Source organism: Vanacampus margaritifer, chromosome 8 (assembly GCF_051991255.1).
Source record: "Vanacampus margaritifer isolate UIUO_Vmar chromosome 8, RoL_Vmar_1.0, whole genome shotgun sequence".
Taxonomy (NCBI): domain Eukaryota; kingdom Metazoa; phylum Chordata; class Actinopteri; order Syngnathiformes; family Syngnathidae; genus Vanacampus; species Vanacampus margaritifer.
Window position 1 is genome coordinate 16,239,145 of NC_135439.1, and position 16,096 is coordinate 16,255,240.

The window sequence follows — 16,096 nt, forward strand, 5'->3', positions numbered from 1 at the left end:
TTGGAGGACTTTTTTTTTTTACTTTTATTTGAGTCATTTTAAGCTAAAGTAACAGTACTCTTGCTTAGCTACAGATTTTGGCTACTCTATCCACATCTGCTACCAGACCTACAGTAGCTAACGTGACTGTAGTGTGGATTAAAAATCAGGTAAATCCTCTTTTCTCAAAGCTATTGTATAATCAGAAAGCATCATCATGCCCTTCAGCAGCACCACAATTAAAACAAAAATAATTAAGTTCACTGACATCAACTGTGCCTGGAAGTACAGTACGATAGTGGTGAGATGAAATTGTATTGTTTGATGGTCGAAATGATATAATGTGAGATCACTCAAATTAAGGTATAAAATTATTTCCTGTTTGCCACATGCATGTTTTATTTACATTAATGACAAATGATAACTCAGTAATTCTCTATTTAATGTCTCAGGTTCTCATGGAGAAGGAATGGGAAGTTTTTCAACATTGGAAAAGATCCGCGAGTAACAATGCGGAAACGCTCGGGAACCCTCGAAATCGGATTTCGTAACGGAGGACGGCCGGAGGATTATGAAGGAGAATACCAGTGTTTTGCCGGCAACGACCACGGAATGGCGATGTCCAACAAAATTCTACTTCGAGTCTCCAGTAAGAATCCCAACACGCAGCATATGTTGTATCAAACGTTATCAACTGCATTTCGCCCTCTTGTCATTTTCCAGAGGCACCTCTGTGGCCCAAGGAGGTGTTGGAGCCAGTAGTGGTAACTGAGGGCTCCTCGCTGGTCCTTCCCTGCAACCCCCCTCCGGGCCTTCCTCCTCCATTCACTTTCTGGATGAACAGTCGTGAGCAGCAATTATACATGACTATATATATACGTTTTGAAAAACTGCACTTTACCATGCAAAAGTATCGTAACAATGAGGCCAATTGCTTTATTATGTGGTGTGGACCGAAAACATTTGGGTTTAAAGGTGAACATAAAAAAATATATCATAGTAGATTGTATTTACAGGTATTTACATTTGGATTTGATATACATTAAAGCAGAGAAATTTGCTGAAAGCCTCAACACATTTTTTTACGGACAGATGAGAAAGCGTGTAAGCTTTACGGAAGTGATGGACAGTTTAAAGTTTGACTTGCATTTGGCTTGCATTGTTTCCTGTTGGACAGGCTCACCAATCTTCATTTGCTCCATCATATGATGGAAAAATTATTAAAAGTTCATTGAATCATGGCTGCCAAATTGAAGAAAGCTGCAACCAAATTGCTTTGGAAGTCCGTTAAGATAGTATAGATGTACAATACATAACGCTTAAATGTTCTTTTGTGTCTTTTTCCTTTTGTAATAAAATAAAGAAATTGGCCTCACTGTTGCAATACTTTTGGAAGTTGAATATACAGTATAATTTTGCTTAATGTACATAGTAAATTCTGTAAATTTGACTCTATTTCGAGTAAATTTGACTCTATTTCGAGTGGAACCAAATAGACTCAGTTTTAGAGTAATATTTACACTTGGAAGAGAGTAAAATAAAGAATTGGAGAAAAAAAAGTCACTCAAAAGTTGAGGAACGAACTCACAACCTTCAGCTTGGGAGACACACTACCACCTGAGTTATGCCCCTCCTACTGATTGCTTATCACCGAGAGACCAAAAACATTTTGGAGTTAGGAAGATTCCAGCTGACACGAGCGATATATTAACAGAAAATAATGTGTAGCTCACGGAGTAAATCGTCTGTCTACAAAGCTGAAGCTCATGAGTTCGTTCCTCAACCCTTGAGTGACTTTTATTTTTATTTTTTTCAACTCTTTATTTTAAATTTAAATTTTACTCTAAAACAGTGTCTATTTGGTCCCATTCTAAATAGAGTCTATCATATGATATGATAATATGTCTACAGTCACAAGCACGTGAATTTTGTTTAAATCCAGAGGTGTTTTTTTTCAGGTTGTCTAAAATTCTTCGGCTCATGAATCATTATCAGATGACCAACCCCTCTCTGTCTTTGCCCTCCTCACTGTCCCAGTGATGAGTCCGATACCACAGGATAAGCGGGTGTCCAAGGGCTTAAATGGAGACTTGTACTTTTCCAACGTCATGGCCCAAGATTCTCAGAATGACTACAGCTGCAGTGCTCGCTTCCTCTTCACTCACACCATCCAGCAAAAGAACCCCTTCACTCTCAAAGTTCTTACAAGTGAGTGGACGACACACAGCCATACCCCAAACCCACACAAGCCATGTTGATAAAACATATAATCATTTAAAAACATTATCAACAAGCTAATGCTGATGTGACGCATGCAGCCCTTTGGCGGTGTATATTTTGACAAGTGCTGCACACCAAAGTACCTCCTTTGGAATATGTCCCCATCTAGAGGTGATGACGTATTATGGCATGAGACGTATTTATCCAAGGAGCAAAATAAAAGCGTTTTTTTCCTTCATAGTATGTGACAGTTTTTTGTCATCCTCCACACTGCTAGCATTGTTATTTGACTATGTTGACTTTTGGTTGGTTTATATGCGTGAATGTCTGTGTTTGTGCATGCTTGTTCGTGTGTTTTCAGACGAGCCTTATAATGACACCTCTTACAATGACAGTGACCCATATGGTGGTGAGTCACGATGTATGGACGGTTCAGTCTCATGTCCAATTAACATGCTAAGCACAATAAGCCTCTTAAGTCATGCTTAATTCACCCACTGACCTCTCTGACTAAACATCAGTGTTAATTTACCATACTAACATTTTTGGAATCTTGTAAATTATGTCACAGGCCTAAATAGGACTTTTGCCCAAAGTGGTCTGGGGTAGGCTTCAGCTCACCCTCAACCATAATGAGGAGTAGATTGGATGGATTGATAGAAATTTCTTTTTTGAACTAAAACATGAAACTAATACATTTGAGACATTCATAGACTTTGCTAACAGTTTGATCATCTTATCAGACTGAATGAATCCTGTTGTAGCTCATTTTCCAAATCACAAATCTCAATCATTCACATTTTCCCTTTCAAGTAGTCTAACTTCTTAAAACCTTATGGATTAATTGCATCTTAATTCCTGTTGAAAATGTTTTTCTTCTTTTTTTTTGTGCAGTTAAAAAAAATATATATTAAAAATAGTGTACTGAGCAGACAGGACAGATATGTGTGTACCACTATCACACATTGTGTTAAAATTTCCAGTTCCTGGGTCTTCATAATATTTTTCTTCTTTGCCATGGCAGCTTTCTGTGGTGGCATCACAAAAAAATACAAACCGCTTCTGGAGTTAATCTTTATTGAAAACTAAAAACAGTTGGATCAAAAATAACCCAACTATGGGTCAACAATGGACCGATCCTCTACTTGGGTCAATTTGACCCAACTTTCTGGGTTGTTTTATACAAAATGACCCAATTATTTGACCCAAGTAAAGGATCTGACCAATATTTATGAGTTGTTACACTAAAAGACCAATTTCTTGACTCAAAGTTGGGTCAAATTGACCCGTAAAGTGGATTGGTCCATTTTCGATCCATCATTGGGTTTGATGACCACATTTTTGTCATTATAGAGGAATATTTAATTAGTCTCTTGAGACTTTTAGGGTGTTCGACTCCATACTGCAAGTTTTGTTAAAACAAATAATTTGTGCATTGTCAGATTGAATATAGTCATCATACTTAAAGAAGTAGTATCTAATCCATGATGACTATTTGGATGTACTGTATACTTGGAAAGGCATATTCGATACCTATTTAAAATGCTACTCACATTAGGATATTGTTGCTTGAGTACAAAGACAGCACATTTGTTGCTTGATCTGCTGGGCCAACCTGGCACCAGCTCCAGTATTTTACCTACTTGCTATACTGTAGGCCTGTGTCTCCCTCCCTCCATGTCAGACATTGCTTAATGTGTTTAGCTTCTACAAAAGGCCTGACAGCTTGAAAGCCAACTTGTTGAGACAAAGGTTCTCTTTGAAAGACTTTTTTTTGGCAAGCTTGGCTTGGCAAAGCGGAAAAAGGAGCCTGTTCTTTAAGTTTAAGAAACAAATAAAAACGTATCAAATGAATGATTTAAAATATTCTTCATTGTGACGCCACACTAATGTCATCACAGATTAGAAAAAAAAAATAGGACAGGTTTTATTGGCTGTTCTCTTTCAGCCTTCAATGACAATCTCTGCCACCTCTGTTCCCTTGGCAAACATAAAGGAAGATCGATGGCCCTGTTGTTGCTGTTTCTGCTTCTCCTAATGTCTTCCTGTGAGGGAAGCCAGAGAGTGTCGAACCCATTTACTGGCCGCAGTGACCTCAGCAGGCTGGAGAGAGCGACAATGCCTTGCGGAAATGGAATACAGCCATTAGGAAATTATCAGAATTATAGCGTTCTATTTAGGTGGCAGTTGCTATAAAGAGAACTTTAAGCTCCAGAGTGGACAGTGTGTCGTACTTTAAAGAACCTGTAATACTTTTGTATTTAATCGTGAATAGGTTCGAATGTGTTTAAATTCCCCTATTTTCTTCATTTGTAGGCCGTAAAGTGGCCGAGTCCACGCCAACCTTCCTCTCACCAGTGGGGAGTGAGAGCTCCAAGATGGTGCTGAGAGACGAGCAATTGATGCTGGAGTGTATTGCTGCAGGACTGTGAGTTCACAGATACTTTTAAAATGATAACAAAGATTATGTTAATCATAATAATGCATTCAATTAATTGATTGGCTTCTACAATTTTTTAGAGGGTTCGGTGCACACCATTGTCATAATTGTGAATGGAATACAATGAAATCCGCCACCCATTCGATCAAATTCATTCAGCAATGTTGCGTTACACTGACTGGTCCAATAGTTAGAGGTGGTTCCAGCAGGTGAAATGTTTGAATGTTGAATTTCAGCAACTAAATTGTGTGGTGCTCCAGGCGCATCAAAGGATGCCGGAACTGCCAGCATGGCGCAGAGTCAATTTTTCAAACAGGCAAAACGAGGCTTGCACTGGCACAAAAATCAAGTTGCGGTAGTTTTTATTGGACATCTTTATGAATGGTTACATTCTGCATGTTGCTGTACACCCTTGTCATTACAGGGACATTCAGTGATCCCTAGCGCCATCTTGTGTTGAACTAATAATTAATTCATTTAAAATATCGACTGTTTATTTCAATAGTATACAAAAAAAAAAAGTTGTATCGCATAAACATATATATATATTTTTATATAATCGTTGGTCTATTAATCATTAATTATATTACATGGCTGGAGTTTCACCTTACTGGAGCTGCCATGTTTCACCGCCATCTTCCTGCTACAGATGTCCAAAGGACAACTTCACAAATATAGTTAGCCCGGGTGGCATTGCATCGAGTGTCGGACCCAATGGGTTGACCGCAGCTAGGGCCTGCAGGCGGTCGTCACTAACTCCCGTGATTCGGGACCGTCGCTTGTCACTTTTTTTTTTTACTAGCTCCTCTCACTAGCTGCTCTTGTTAGCCACTCCAGCCTATGACTCCGACTAACTCCCGCTAGCCGCTCTTGTTAGCTGCTCTGGCTATTTCCACTTGCTGGGTCTTTCGGCGTCGCTCGCGGGCTTCACAACAGCTGCCAAGTCGCCGTCGGCATCGCACGGCGAGATGCTCGTTTTCTCCCACAAAATAAAAATTGGTGCTAGGCTCGCGGAATATGGTCTCTCTGAGCCACTGCAGTGTGCGTGCTCCTGTGCACTTCTAATGCTATTCTTTGACTCCTAGATGGCGCTATGGATTACTTAATGTACTAGCTCGATCCTCCCGCTAGATGCTCTTGTTAGCCACTCCACCCTATGGCTCCGACTAACTCCCGCTAGCCGCTCCTGTTAGCTGCTAAAGCTAATTCCGGCTCGCTCGGTTTTTCAGCGTCACTCGCTAGGCTTCACAACGGTTGCCAAGTCGTCGTCGCTCGCCGAGATTATCGTTTGCTCATGCAAAATAAAAATTGGTGGTAGGCTCACGAAATGTCTCTCTGAGCCACCGTAGTGTGCATGCTTCTAATGCTATTCTTTGACCACTGGATGGCACTAGGGCTCACTGAATATCCCTTTAAATGCTCTCTTACTGCAACGGTACTATATCGTACTGTACTGTACGATTTGGTTTTGGTTTATTGAACATTGAACATGCAATACAAAATATAAAATGAAAGTGAAAGAAAAGGAAAAGAATTATCAGCAAAGTCAGAATTCATATGTGAAAAGAGAGTATGAAGAAGTACAAGAACTTATCTAGTCCTACCCCCGCTAACTTATATCATGATAATGTGCTATAGGTTATTATATTTAATAATATATCATTAAAATTGAAAAAAATAGGGGGGAAAATAGAAAATAAACAGAACATGCACTGTACAAATATAATGTAAGTTATAAACGCTTACGCAAAAAAAGTAAAGTAAGGTTCGCACCATGACAAGCTCTCCTGTTTGAACGAAATATTGATGACATTTTGGGGGATGTATTTATCCTAAAATAAATATATGTATGCGTAAAAATATATATACAAATGCTGTATATAAATAAGTTTTAGCAGGCCATTATAAATACACATCAAGTACTTGTTGTATATGTGTTGATCTGTGTGTATGTCTTCACTTATAGCCCCACACCATCCATCAAATGGTTTAAGAAGGGCGGTGAGCTGCCAGGACGGAAAGTGAAGTTTGAGAATTATAACAAGACAATGATGATTATCAACGTGTCAGAGGAGGATGCGGGGGAATACGTATGCATGGCCAACAATCATTTAGGTAGCATACGTCACTCCATTTTTGTTCAAGTCAAAGGTGAGTCAATTACAAACAGGTGATTTCGGACTGCTTAGCCGCAATATACAGTACAGCCTGAACCTGAGTTTGCGCGATCTGCGTTCCACAGCGGCCCCTTACTGGCTGGACAAACCAACTAACCTGGTGCTCGCTCCAGAAGAGAATGGGCGCCTGGTGTGTCGGGCAAATGGCAACCCGAAACCGAGCATCCAATGGCTGGTTAACGGCATCCCTATAGACAGTAAGTACTGCCTCAAGTTCAGGTTTGTAACCACTACATACGCTAACTTGAGGTCACATTTCTTGAAGGGTTTTCTAATTAGTTGTGCAGCACAATTCACTGACACTAAATCCATCCAGCTAAAACATCAATAATAATTCTTGTTCTCTATATTTTTCCTCGCTCATTCTTCCAAGGCTCTGTGCCTGATCCGAGTCGACGTCTGATGGGCGACACCATTATCTTCCGCACGGTTCAGATGGGAAGCAGTGCAGTCTACCAATGCAATGCCTCGAACCAGCACGGTTATCTTCTGGCCAATGCCTTTGTCAGTGTCATTGGTGAGAAAATACGAGAAGAGGGTGGCGTGCAATTTAAGCGTTTCATGAATTGACTCTTTGCCAGTTGGTGTCACCATAGAACAATCTGTGTAGTAATGAATATGAAGGTTGTGTGTGTGTGTGTGTGTGTGTGTGTGTGTAACATGATGCTAATGCTAATGCTGTTAGGTCTCTAGTTTTTGCACGATGAATGGATGTTGGTGAAATGCACATGAGAAAAAAAAAGAAAAAAAGTTTTTGCCTCATACTCATGACTCTATTTCGTGAGGGACCAAATAGACTCAGTTTTAGAATAGGTTAAGATTTACACTAGGAAGGAGTAAAATAAAAAACTGAAAACAAAAAAGTCACTCAAGGGTTGAAGAAATAACTCAAGGCCTTCAGCTTGGGATACTGCCACATTACCACCTGAGCTATGCCCCTCCTACTGTTTGCTTTTCTCCAAGAGACCAGAGACATTGTTTTTTGGTCTCTTGGAGGAAGATTCCATGGAATCATGGAATCAGTTGGAGCTGACAGAAAGCAGGAGCTGTGTGGCTCAGGGAGTACATCGGCTGTCTCCCAAGCTGAAGGACGTGAGTTTGTTCATCCAACCTTAAGTCACTTTTATTTTTTATTTGTTCCAATTCTTTATTTCACTCTCTTCCAAGTGTAAATATTACTCTAAAACTGAGTCTATTTGGTCCCACTCTAAATAGAGTCAAATTTACTCTACAGAATTTACTGTGTACTATTGACACACCATTTCACAAAAGAATGTTAGAGCTACACCAAAAGGAAATAAAAGTAATATTCCAGGGCAGTAGAGAAACCGTAATTCTTCCTGAGGTAGGAAACAGTAGTTAGTTTGATGGCCCAAAACATTTTTTTAATTGTTAAACATATTCAATTGTAATTGGTAAAAAGCCTAACAGTTTATATGTCTGTCTGTCTGTCTGTCTATCTATCTATCTATCTATCTATCTATCTATCTATCTATCTATCTATCTATCTATCTATCTATCTATCTATCTATCTATCTATGACATGAAATAAAATAAAATAAAATAAAATAAAACATTGTCTATTTAGATATGCGTCCAAGGATGCTTGGCCCGAAAAATCAACTGATAAAAGTCATTGAGAACAACCGCACCTTTCTGGACTGTCCCTTCTTCGGTTCCCCTTTTCCAGAGTTACGCTGGTAAGCATGTGTAAAAAAAAATCACATAAATGTTTCTGAACTGAATTAAATTTACATTTTTTGTTGTTGTAACTTTTCATTCCAGGTTTAAGAACGGACAGGGCAGCGGCTTGGACGGCGGACATTACCGTGTCTACGTGAACGGCACACTGGAGATCAAACGTGCCAGAGCAGAGGATGAGGGCACCTACACCTGCGTGGCCAGCAGCATTCTGGGCATGGCCGAAAACCAGGTCCGCCTGGAGGTCAAAGGTCAGACACAACATTTGTGCAGGATTCAGCCACAATATCACGCTCTTATAACTAATTTCTCTCATTCTGAAACTGAGGTTTTTCTGCTGCATTGAATCACATGTGAACTCTTTCACTGTGCCAAACAGCTGACCCTGCTGGGTAAAACACATAGTTTGTGCCTTCTGTGCTGTTTCTGAAAAGGTCATTAAGTGCCTTATTTTTTTTCCCACCCTGATATTCAGATTACACATATAGCGTATGTACAGATATAACTATACATATATAATATATATATATATATAATTGTTTTCATTTCAGTGTTCATTTTGTCAAGTCAAATGACTTTTATTTATACCAAACTGTACAAGCAGGTGAGTTCACACACAACCCCTGGGCGTTCATTTTATTTTGATTAAATTCTTGTAATTTTTGCCAAAATCAGGCATTTCTTTTGAAGTGTGATAACTTAGTCATTTATGAATATTTTTTTCACTTTCAACCGCTCAAAATGTTCACTGGCATCAGACCTATGTATACATATATAGTTTAAAAAATATATGTTTTTTTTAATGCCCTCTATGGACAATAATAGCAATATTATGCTAACAGCAAAATTAACTATGCTGTATATATATATATATACTGTATATATATGTAAAATAAAGGTCTAATTTGAATATTTCATATGACATATTTAGAGGCTTGAATAAGTCCATAAGTCATAACAATAGAATTTTTTCTGCATGCCCAGTTTTCACACAATGTCAGTTTTCTCAATAGCACAAAACTCTTGTAATTTTGCCAAAATCAGGCATTTCCTTTAAAGTGAGATAACTTCGTCATTTATGAATATTTTTTTCACTTTCAACCGCTCAAAATGTTCAGTGGCATCAGACCTATCTATACATATACAGTATAGTTTTTATTTTATTTTATTTTTTTAATGCCCCCTATGGACAATAATAGCAGTATTATGCTAATAGCAAGACTAACTATGCTGTATATATATATATATATAAAATAAAAGATTAATTTGAATATTTCATATGACATAGTTAGAGGCTCAAACAAGTCCATAAGTCATAACAATATAATTTTTTCATGCATGCATTTTTTATTCATTTATTAGCCTATAGCGCCACCTAGTGGATTTTGGGTATAACACTCTCAACACACAAATTCCTCTATTTTCCTGTTCATGACTCGTCAAAGAAGCGATTGCATCAGTAATCACGGAAAATGCATTATAACACATCAGGTTTACAGCATATCAAAAACTGTGATTTATAATGGGAGTCAATGAGCCCAAATCGGGCATTATTACAAGAATTTCGTGGCGCCAATTTGAACTTCTACATTTTTTAACAATCCTGGTAAAATGTCAGGTCCCTAGTGTATTTTTTTCAAATGCTTTTTCTTTGATGAAACACAGAAAAACATAAAAATGCCAGAAAATGGACAAATAACGCCCAAGGGTTAAAACAGAATGAGTTGTTTTACGCACTTTGGTTTTAGGTTAGCAAACAAGTAGTTAGGTTTTAGTTGAATAAACTTGTATTTTTTGTTACCTTAAAGCAGTTAGTTTTTCAGAAAGTACTTGATTATTGGGATGAGCACTCTAGTGAAATCAATTGTTATAAAATGACTTAATTGTATGCATGTGTCCCTCTTGAAATTCACTCTTCCTTAGAGCCGAGCCGTATCGTTCGTGCCCCCGAACACCAGTCAGCCATCAGAGGTTCCACAGCTCGTTTTGACTGTAAATTCAAGTTTGATCCCAGCCTGCCTGTCACTGTGACTTGGACAAAAGATGACAAGCCAATCAATCTAGGATGGAGGTACCATGGGTTGTAGTATTTTATGTCATATATATATATATTTGTACTACAAATAAATGTTAATTATTTTGATTAAAACAATATTTTTTAAAAAGGTATGATTGACATTAAAGCTGCCCTATGTAACAATTTGCACCAAAATAGCCTTTTTATTAGACCATTTATAACTGAAACATTTTCTAATTAGCAGATCAACACCTTAGCTGTTCACAATGGTTACTCCTACAAGCCTCTGGCCAATAGTTGTCGGACTGGATTTGGGTTTCAATGTCCCGCCCTCTATCTCTGGATGTGACGTCATGTGTACATTGTGTACGTGTAGAAGGGAGCATGCAATTTCAATTTTCGGCCACACGTGACAGTAGCGATTCAAAATTCAATTTCCTGCATTGGGCAGCAATAAGTTATTCAGTACTCGACCACAATAGCATAACTATATTACTATACTGGTTTATTTTAATAATGATATAAAGAATCAGTATCATGACATTTATTTATTAATCAAACTATTTTTCTACAAATGACGTCTGCTGTGTTACATTATGATATGAAGTTCATTTGAGGTGAAAGAAAACAGTCTGTTATAGTCACAATTTGAGAAAATATGGTATTATTTTTCATCTTTCAATCACACTATCTTTGTATTCTACTTGATTCTCCCCCAAAAAGTGTCCCAAAAAAATCCTGAAATATGTTATTTAGTTATGACTATTCTGATTAATAGTAAAGCCTAAGTAAAGACGGCATGTTATATAAAGACTTATCCATTGTTATTCATTTCTGACCAGGCTGAAGAAAGATGAGGGATCACTGACCATCCCAAACATCAACGAGGGAGATGAAGGAATTTACACTTGTACTGTTAAAACAGAGATTGACCAGGACTCAGCATCAGCCCGTCTCACTGTGTTAGGTAGACTCACATATTGCGCACAGTCATGTTGAACGACAACAACAACACTTTGGGGGACTCCATTAAACGTGGAAAACTTTGAATGCTGAATAGATAGACAGACAGACACAAAGCCTTTTTTGCATGCATTTATTGCATGATGCAAGTATTGTTACACACTAATATTACTTAGTGTTCTTTAACTTTCCTTTAACTTTGCATGTATCCAATTAAACGATATTGTGTGTGCTTTGTAAGTATTGTAGTAAAATTGAACGTTGTGTGTCTTAGACCAGCTTTTAAAAATTTGATACATTTGCATTGATGGCCGCATCTCACTCCCAGGAATTATATGTAATATTTTCAAGAGATATACTGTATTATATTAAAATACAAATATTATATGGGGCTTAATAGTTATCGCTTGTTGGGTACAAGTATGAAAGGTTTTGTCCCATTCCTGGCATTAATTTGAAATCATGAATTCAAATGTGTCAAATGTCTGAAACTAATGCTTATTTACATGTACTTTGCACCAAATCACTTCTGTTAATAACAATTGTGCTTCCATACATTCTGATTAGCAGACTCATTTGCAAACTCTAACCACTATACCCATTTCCTGGTCCTTGACCCCGTCTTACAGAAGAAGCCTCCCTCAACCCCTCAGTTTCTAGTGCCTTGCCTCCAGGTAACATACAACTTAGGTGGATTTTCTTCCCTTTCTTGTGTTTTCATGACTGCTTTGCCTTATTTGATCTACTTCACTATTCACACGTGCCTCTTATGTACAGTATTGCAATCATCTCTTACAATTCCCGTATTTTGATGTGACTGCATTCCGTACTTATTTTATATATGCCTGCCTCCTGTTCAACTTGTTCAACTCATCATTCAGTTGCACAATGTGTTTCGCTGGTTCACTAGTATATAGATTAGTTTAAAAGCAACCCCGATGGAATATATGCACAAATCACTTAGGAACGCTACGGAGGCTTACCTAACGCACTGAATACGTTGTGACGTAAATAACAATGGTGGTGTACATCCAAATAAAGTTTTCACAAAATATATAAAAAAAAAAAAAGGAAATTATTTTTGAAAAATGAATACCACAGTTATGTTAGTAACAACCAAATAAATAATATAGAGCAAACTTGTCATGACAGTCGGGTTCCTTTTAAGTTCAAGCTATTTTGATTATTGTTAGGATATGCACTGACTTTGTTCAAATCATCTTATACTTTTAAACATAAAGTACCTATGAAGTGTTCTTTAAGATCTTATTTCCTTCTAGACCGCCCAGACCCTCCTATGGATCTAGAGCTTTCAGATCCAGCCGCTCGGAGTGTTCGCCTCACGTGGATCCCTGGAAATGACCACAGAAGCACCGTGACAGGTTACTTACTATATACAAATATACTGTACACACACACACACGACCGCACACATGTTGGATCTACATTTTTAGTGGGGACATCTCATTGACATAATGCATTTCCATGATTTCCTAGCCCCTTACCTTAACCATCATAACTGATGGCCTAATGCTAACCCTCAAAGAGATGCTTGACTCATTGAGCCATTTTCACCATTAACAAGTTAATATTTTGTCCAGAATGAATTTCATGACTTCATTATTTTTCTTGTACAATTAATAACTTTAGAAACAATTTTTTCCACTTGCTGTCAACTGAAGATGACATCACCTGTGCTGAGGAAGTAGATAACGACCAATCATGGCTCAGTTTGCTGACCAAAAACAGAAAACAGATGAGCCATGATTGGTCGTTACCTACTTCCTCAGCACAGGTGATGTCATCTTCAGTCAACAGCAAGTGGAAAAATTTGTATTTAAAGGTATTAATTGTATATGAAAAATAATGAAATTACCAAATTAATTCTTGACAAAATATTAACTTTTTTACTGCTGAAAATGACTCAATGAGTCAAGTATCCCTTTAACCTCACCCCAACCAAAACCCAAATTCAACCTAAACTCTAAAACCAAGTTTTGACCCTCAAAAAGAGATCTTTACTAATGGGGACCACCAAAATGTCCCCACAAGGACACATAGTCCCCACAATGATAGTGAAAACCGAGAAAATGGTCCCCATGATGTGATATATACCCGCTCACACAAACACACTCTGATGGCTCGTTTTAGCAAAATGTTTTGTACAATTAGTTGAAAATAAGAGGTTTATAAAGCCTTCATACACATTTGACTCTCTTTACTTTGATTTACCTCTCAGCCACCCTTCCCCAATGATGGATGGAAATGTGTCTTTTTTGTTTAATCCAACAAATGCTGTAATGACGAATTAACATATCTTCATTGGTAGCATTACTTGAGTTGAATTTTATGTTTTGCGCCTTCAGAGTTTTTGGTCCAGTTTGAGGAGGACCGCTGGGAGCCAGGTAGATGGCAGGACCTGGCTACCTATCCCGGAGACCTCAACTCCGTCATTCTGCAGCTCGCGCCCTATGTCAACTACCAGTTCAGAGTTATCGCCATTAATGCAGTGGGCCAGAGTGCAGCGAGCCAACCCTCACCAAAATACCAAACCAGTAGCGCTGGTGAGTAGCATCCTGCTTGCTAATCGGCCTATGAAAAATTGAGTTTAAAAATGTAACAGCAAGCTAAAACATCACTGTATATTCACCAAGAGACAAACAGGTTCACAAATCACCTCCACCTGCTATAAATATTATACTGTATGTGTTATTCTTTGATGGTAAGGAGATTATGTTATATTTCACATAAAGATCCTGATGTCATACCGAGAGGCCTCCGAGGCTGGGGCTCAGAGAAAGACAACATGGAGATCACTTGGGAGGTAAGTTATGTGCTTGGTAGGCATTAACAGAAATTACATTTTTCATTAGAGGTGGCAAATACAGGTACAGAAAGTAAATATCCTGCCACAGTTTGGCTTTAGCCCCTGGTGCTAGCTAGCTAGCTAGCTCCCTAGCAGGTAAACGAGCACCATGGGCGCTAGCTAGAGAGCTAGCTAGCTAGCACCTGAGGCTAAAGCCAAACTGTGGAAGGGGTTTATACTTTCTGGACCTGGATTTGCCACCTCTGCAAATAGTGTTTAGCTACTTTTGTGTTCACATAGAATGGTGGCCTTCAAATATGTTACCTTTACCTAGGCAGTTATAAACGTTAAACAAACTTAAATGAAGCTCTTCTGTTTTGACGTAAAGTACCGATCTTCCTGATGATGCCCGCCCCAGTTGGTAGACAAAAAGATACTTTTGGGCATATTTCTACATTGAGCAGCTTTGAACAATTAATTTTATATTTTCTAACTAAATAATGCTAAATTTAATTTTGGAGTAGATAGATAGATAGTAGCTAGTCCAACAATGATTACTGATACCAGTATCTTGATAATATTTACTTTCCATTCACGTTTATTTCTTCAGCCCCTCCTTGATCTGGAGAAAAATGGCCCTAATCTGCACTACAGTGTGTGGTGGAGGCGAAAAGATTCTGGTGGGGCGTGGAATAATGTGACCATAACAGGGACCAAACACGTTGTCCACAACACCGAAACCTATGTACCATATGAGATTAAAATCCAGGCAAGGAATGATATTGGAGCAGGACCAGAGTCTAATGTGGTCATTGGATACTCAGGAGAAGACAGTAAGTTGAACCACGCTAAGTCCCAACTCTGAGTTTTCCACAATCGGCTAGGTTGGCTTTAAGCCTTTCTTTAGACCTCATGTTTTATTTAATACTACTGTCTACGTGTATTCTTCTTCCATTTGTTGTAATTTAACGTGTATGTTTTTGAGAAGTACTTAATAGTACGTTTTTATTATTCAAGTCAGAAGTAACTTAACTACAGGGCTATAACCCAAAAGATGTTATCTACTGTGAATAAAAAATAAAAAACATTTTAGGTCCCTCATTCTTTGTGTGTTTTTTTTTTTTTTTTTTTTTTTGTATCTGCAGAACCTACCAGCGCCCCTTCCGAGCTGCGCATTTCAAAGGTGGACAGTACCAAAGGAAACATCCACTGGAAGCCTGTGAACCAGGACTCAGTCCGTGGAGAATTTAAAGAGTACAGAGTGAGGATGGCAGCAATTCAATGAGAGCGGCCAGTTCTGACAATCTCTTCTGTTTTGCAATCTCAAACCTTTTAAATCCCCCGTTCTCTGCATCTCGTCCCTCCTAGCTGTACTACTGGCGTGAGGACAGTCATGTCCCTGGTCTGCAGTTTAATAAGGAGAACAAGACCAAAGGTTTCTACACCACCATGGCTGAGCCATCTGCCATCCTCAGTGACCTGGTGCCCTTTTCGCGGTACAAGATGTTTATGGTTGTAGCCAACAATCGTTACGAGGGTCCACCTAGCAACACTGTTGAATTCAGCACAAAGGAAGGAGGTAATGAATTTCAAAAATCATTTGCAAATTGTCTCCACATATGTCTACTTTACACATACATTAGTTGGTTGTATGTAATCCATTAAAGAACAATATTAAAATCGTTAATAGTGGGTTTAATAGTGGTTTCACTCAAATGGCCATCATGACTGTGAAACGGTATTTCATCACATTATTGTGTTACAAGTATTGTTCAAGTTACTGTAAAAAAGTG

The 16,096-nt window shown here is 38.3% G+C and overlaps 1 protein-coding gene across 15 annotated transcripts in view; it reads left to right on the plus strand.

The window, feature by feature from the left end:
- nfasca (neurofascin homolog (chicken) a) overlaps window positions 1–16,096 on the plus strand; it is a 119,469-nt gene that overhangs the window by 66,288 nt on the left and 37,085 nt on the right. For 8 of the 15 annotated variants that reach the window (XM_077572206.1, XM_077572205.1, XM_077572208.1 and 5 more), the window contains 19 exons: window positions 432–628; window positions 703–825; window positions 2,017–2,187; window positions 2,561–2,608; window positions 4,516–4,627; window positions 6,606–6,790; window positions 6,882–7,013; window positions 7,190–7,333; window positions 8,405–8,516; window positions 8,602–8,768; window positions 10,441–10,588; window positions 11,377–11,501; window positions 12,127–12,171; window positions 12,778–12,879; window positions 13,864–14,061; window positions 14,251–14,321; window positions 14,914–15,136; window positions 15,449–15,564; window positions 15,672–15,882. In XM_077572206.1, coding sequence (XP_077428332.1) covers window positions 432–628; window positions 703–825; window positions 2,017–2,187; window positions 2,561–2,608; window positions 4,516–4,627; window positions 6,606–6,790; window positions 6,882–7,013; window positions 7,190–7,333; window positions 8,405–8,516; window positions 8,602–8,768; window positions 10,441–10,588; window positions 11,377–11,501; window positions 12,127–12,171; window positions 12,778–12,879; window positions 13,864–14,061; window positions 14,251–14,321; window positions 14,914–15,136; window positions 15,449–15,564; window positions 15,672–15,882 — 2,630 coding nt within the window. The remainder of the gene's footprint in view (window positions 1–431; window positions 629–702; window positions 826–2,016; window positions 2,188–2,560; window positions 2,609–4,515; window positions 4,628–6,605; window positions 6,791–6,881; window positions 7,014–7,189; window positions 7,334–8,404; window positions 8,517–8,601; window positions 8,769–10,440; window positions 10,589–11,376; window positions 11,502–12,126; window positions 12,172–12,777; window positions 12,880–13,863; window positions 14,062–14,250; window positions 14,322–14,913; window positions 15,137–15,448; window positions 15,565–15,671; window positions 15,883–16,096) is intronic. The other 7 variants (XM_077572210.1, XM_077572219.1, XM_077572212.1 and 4 more) reach the window with 5 other exon arrangements.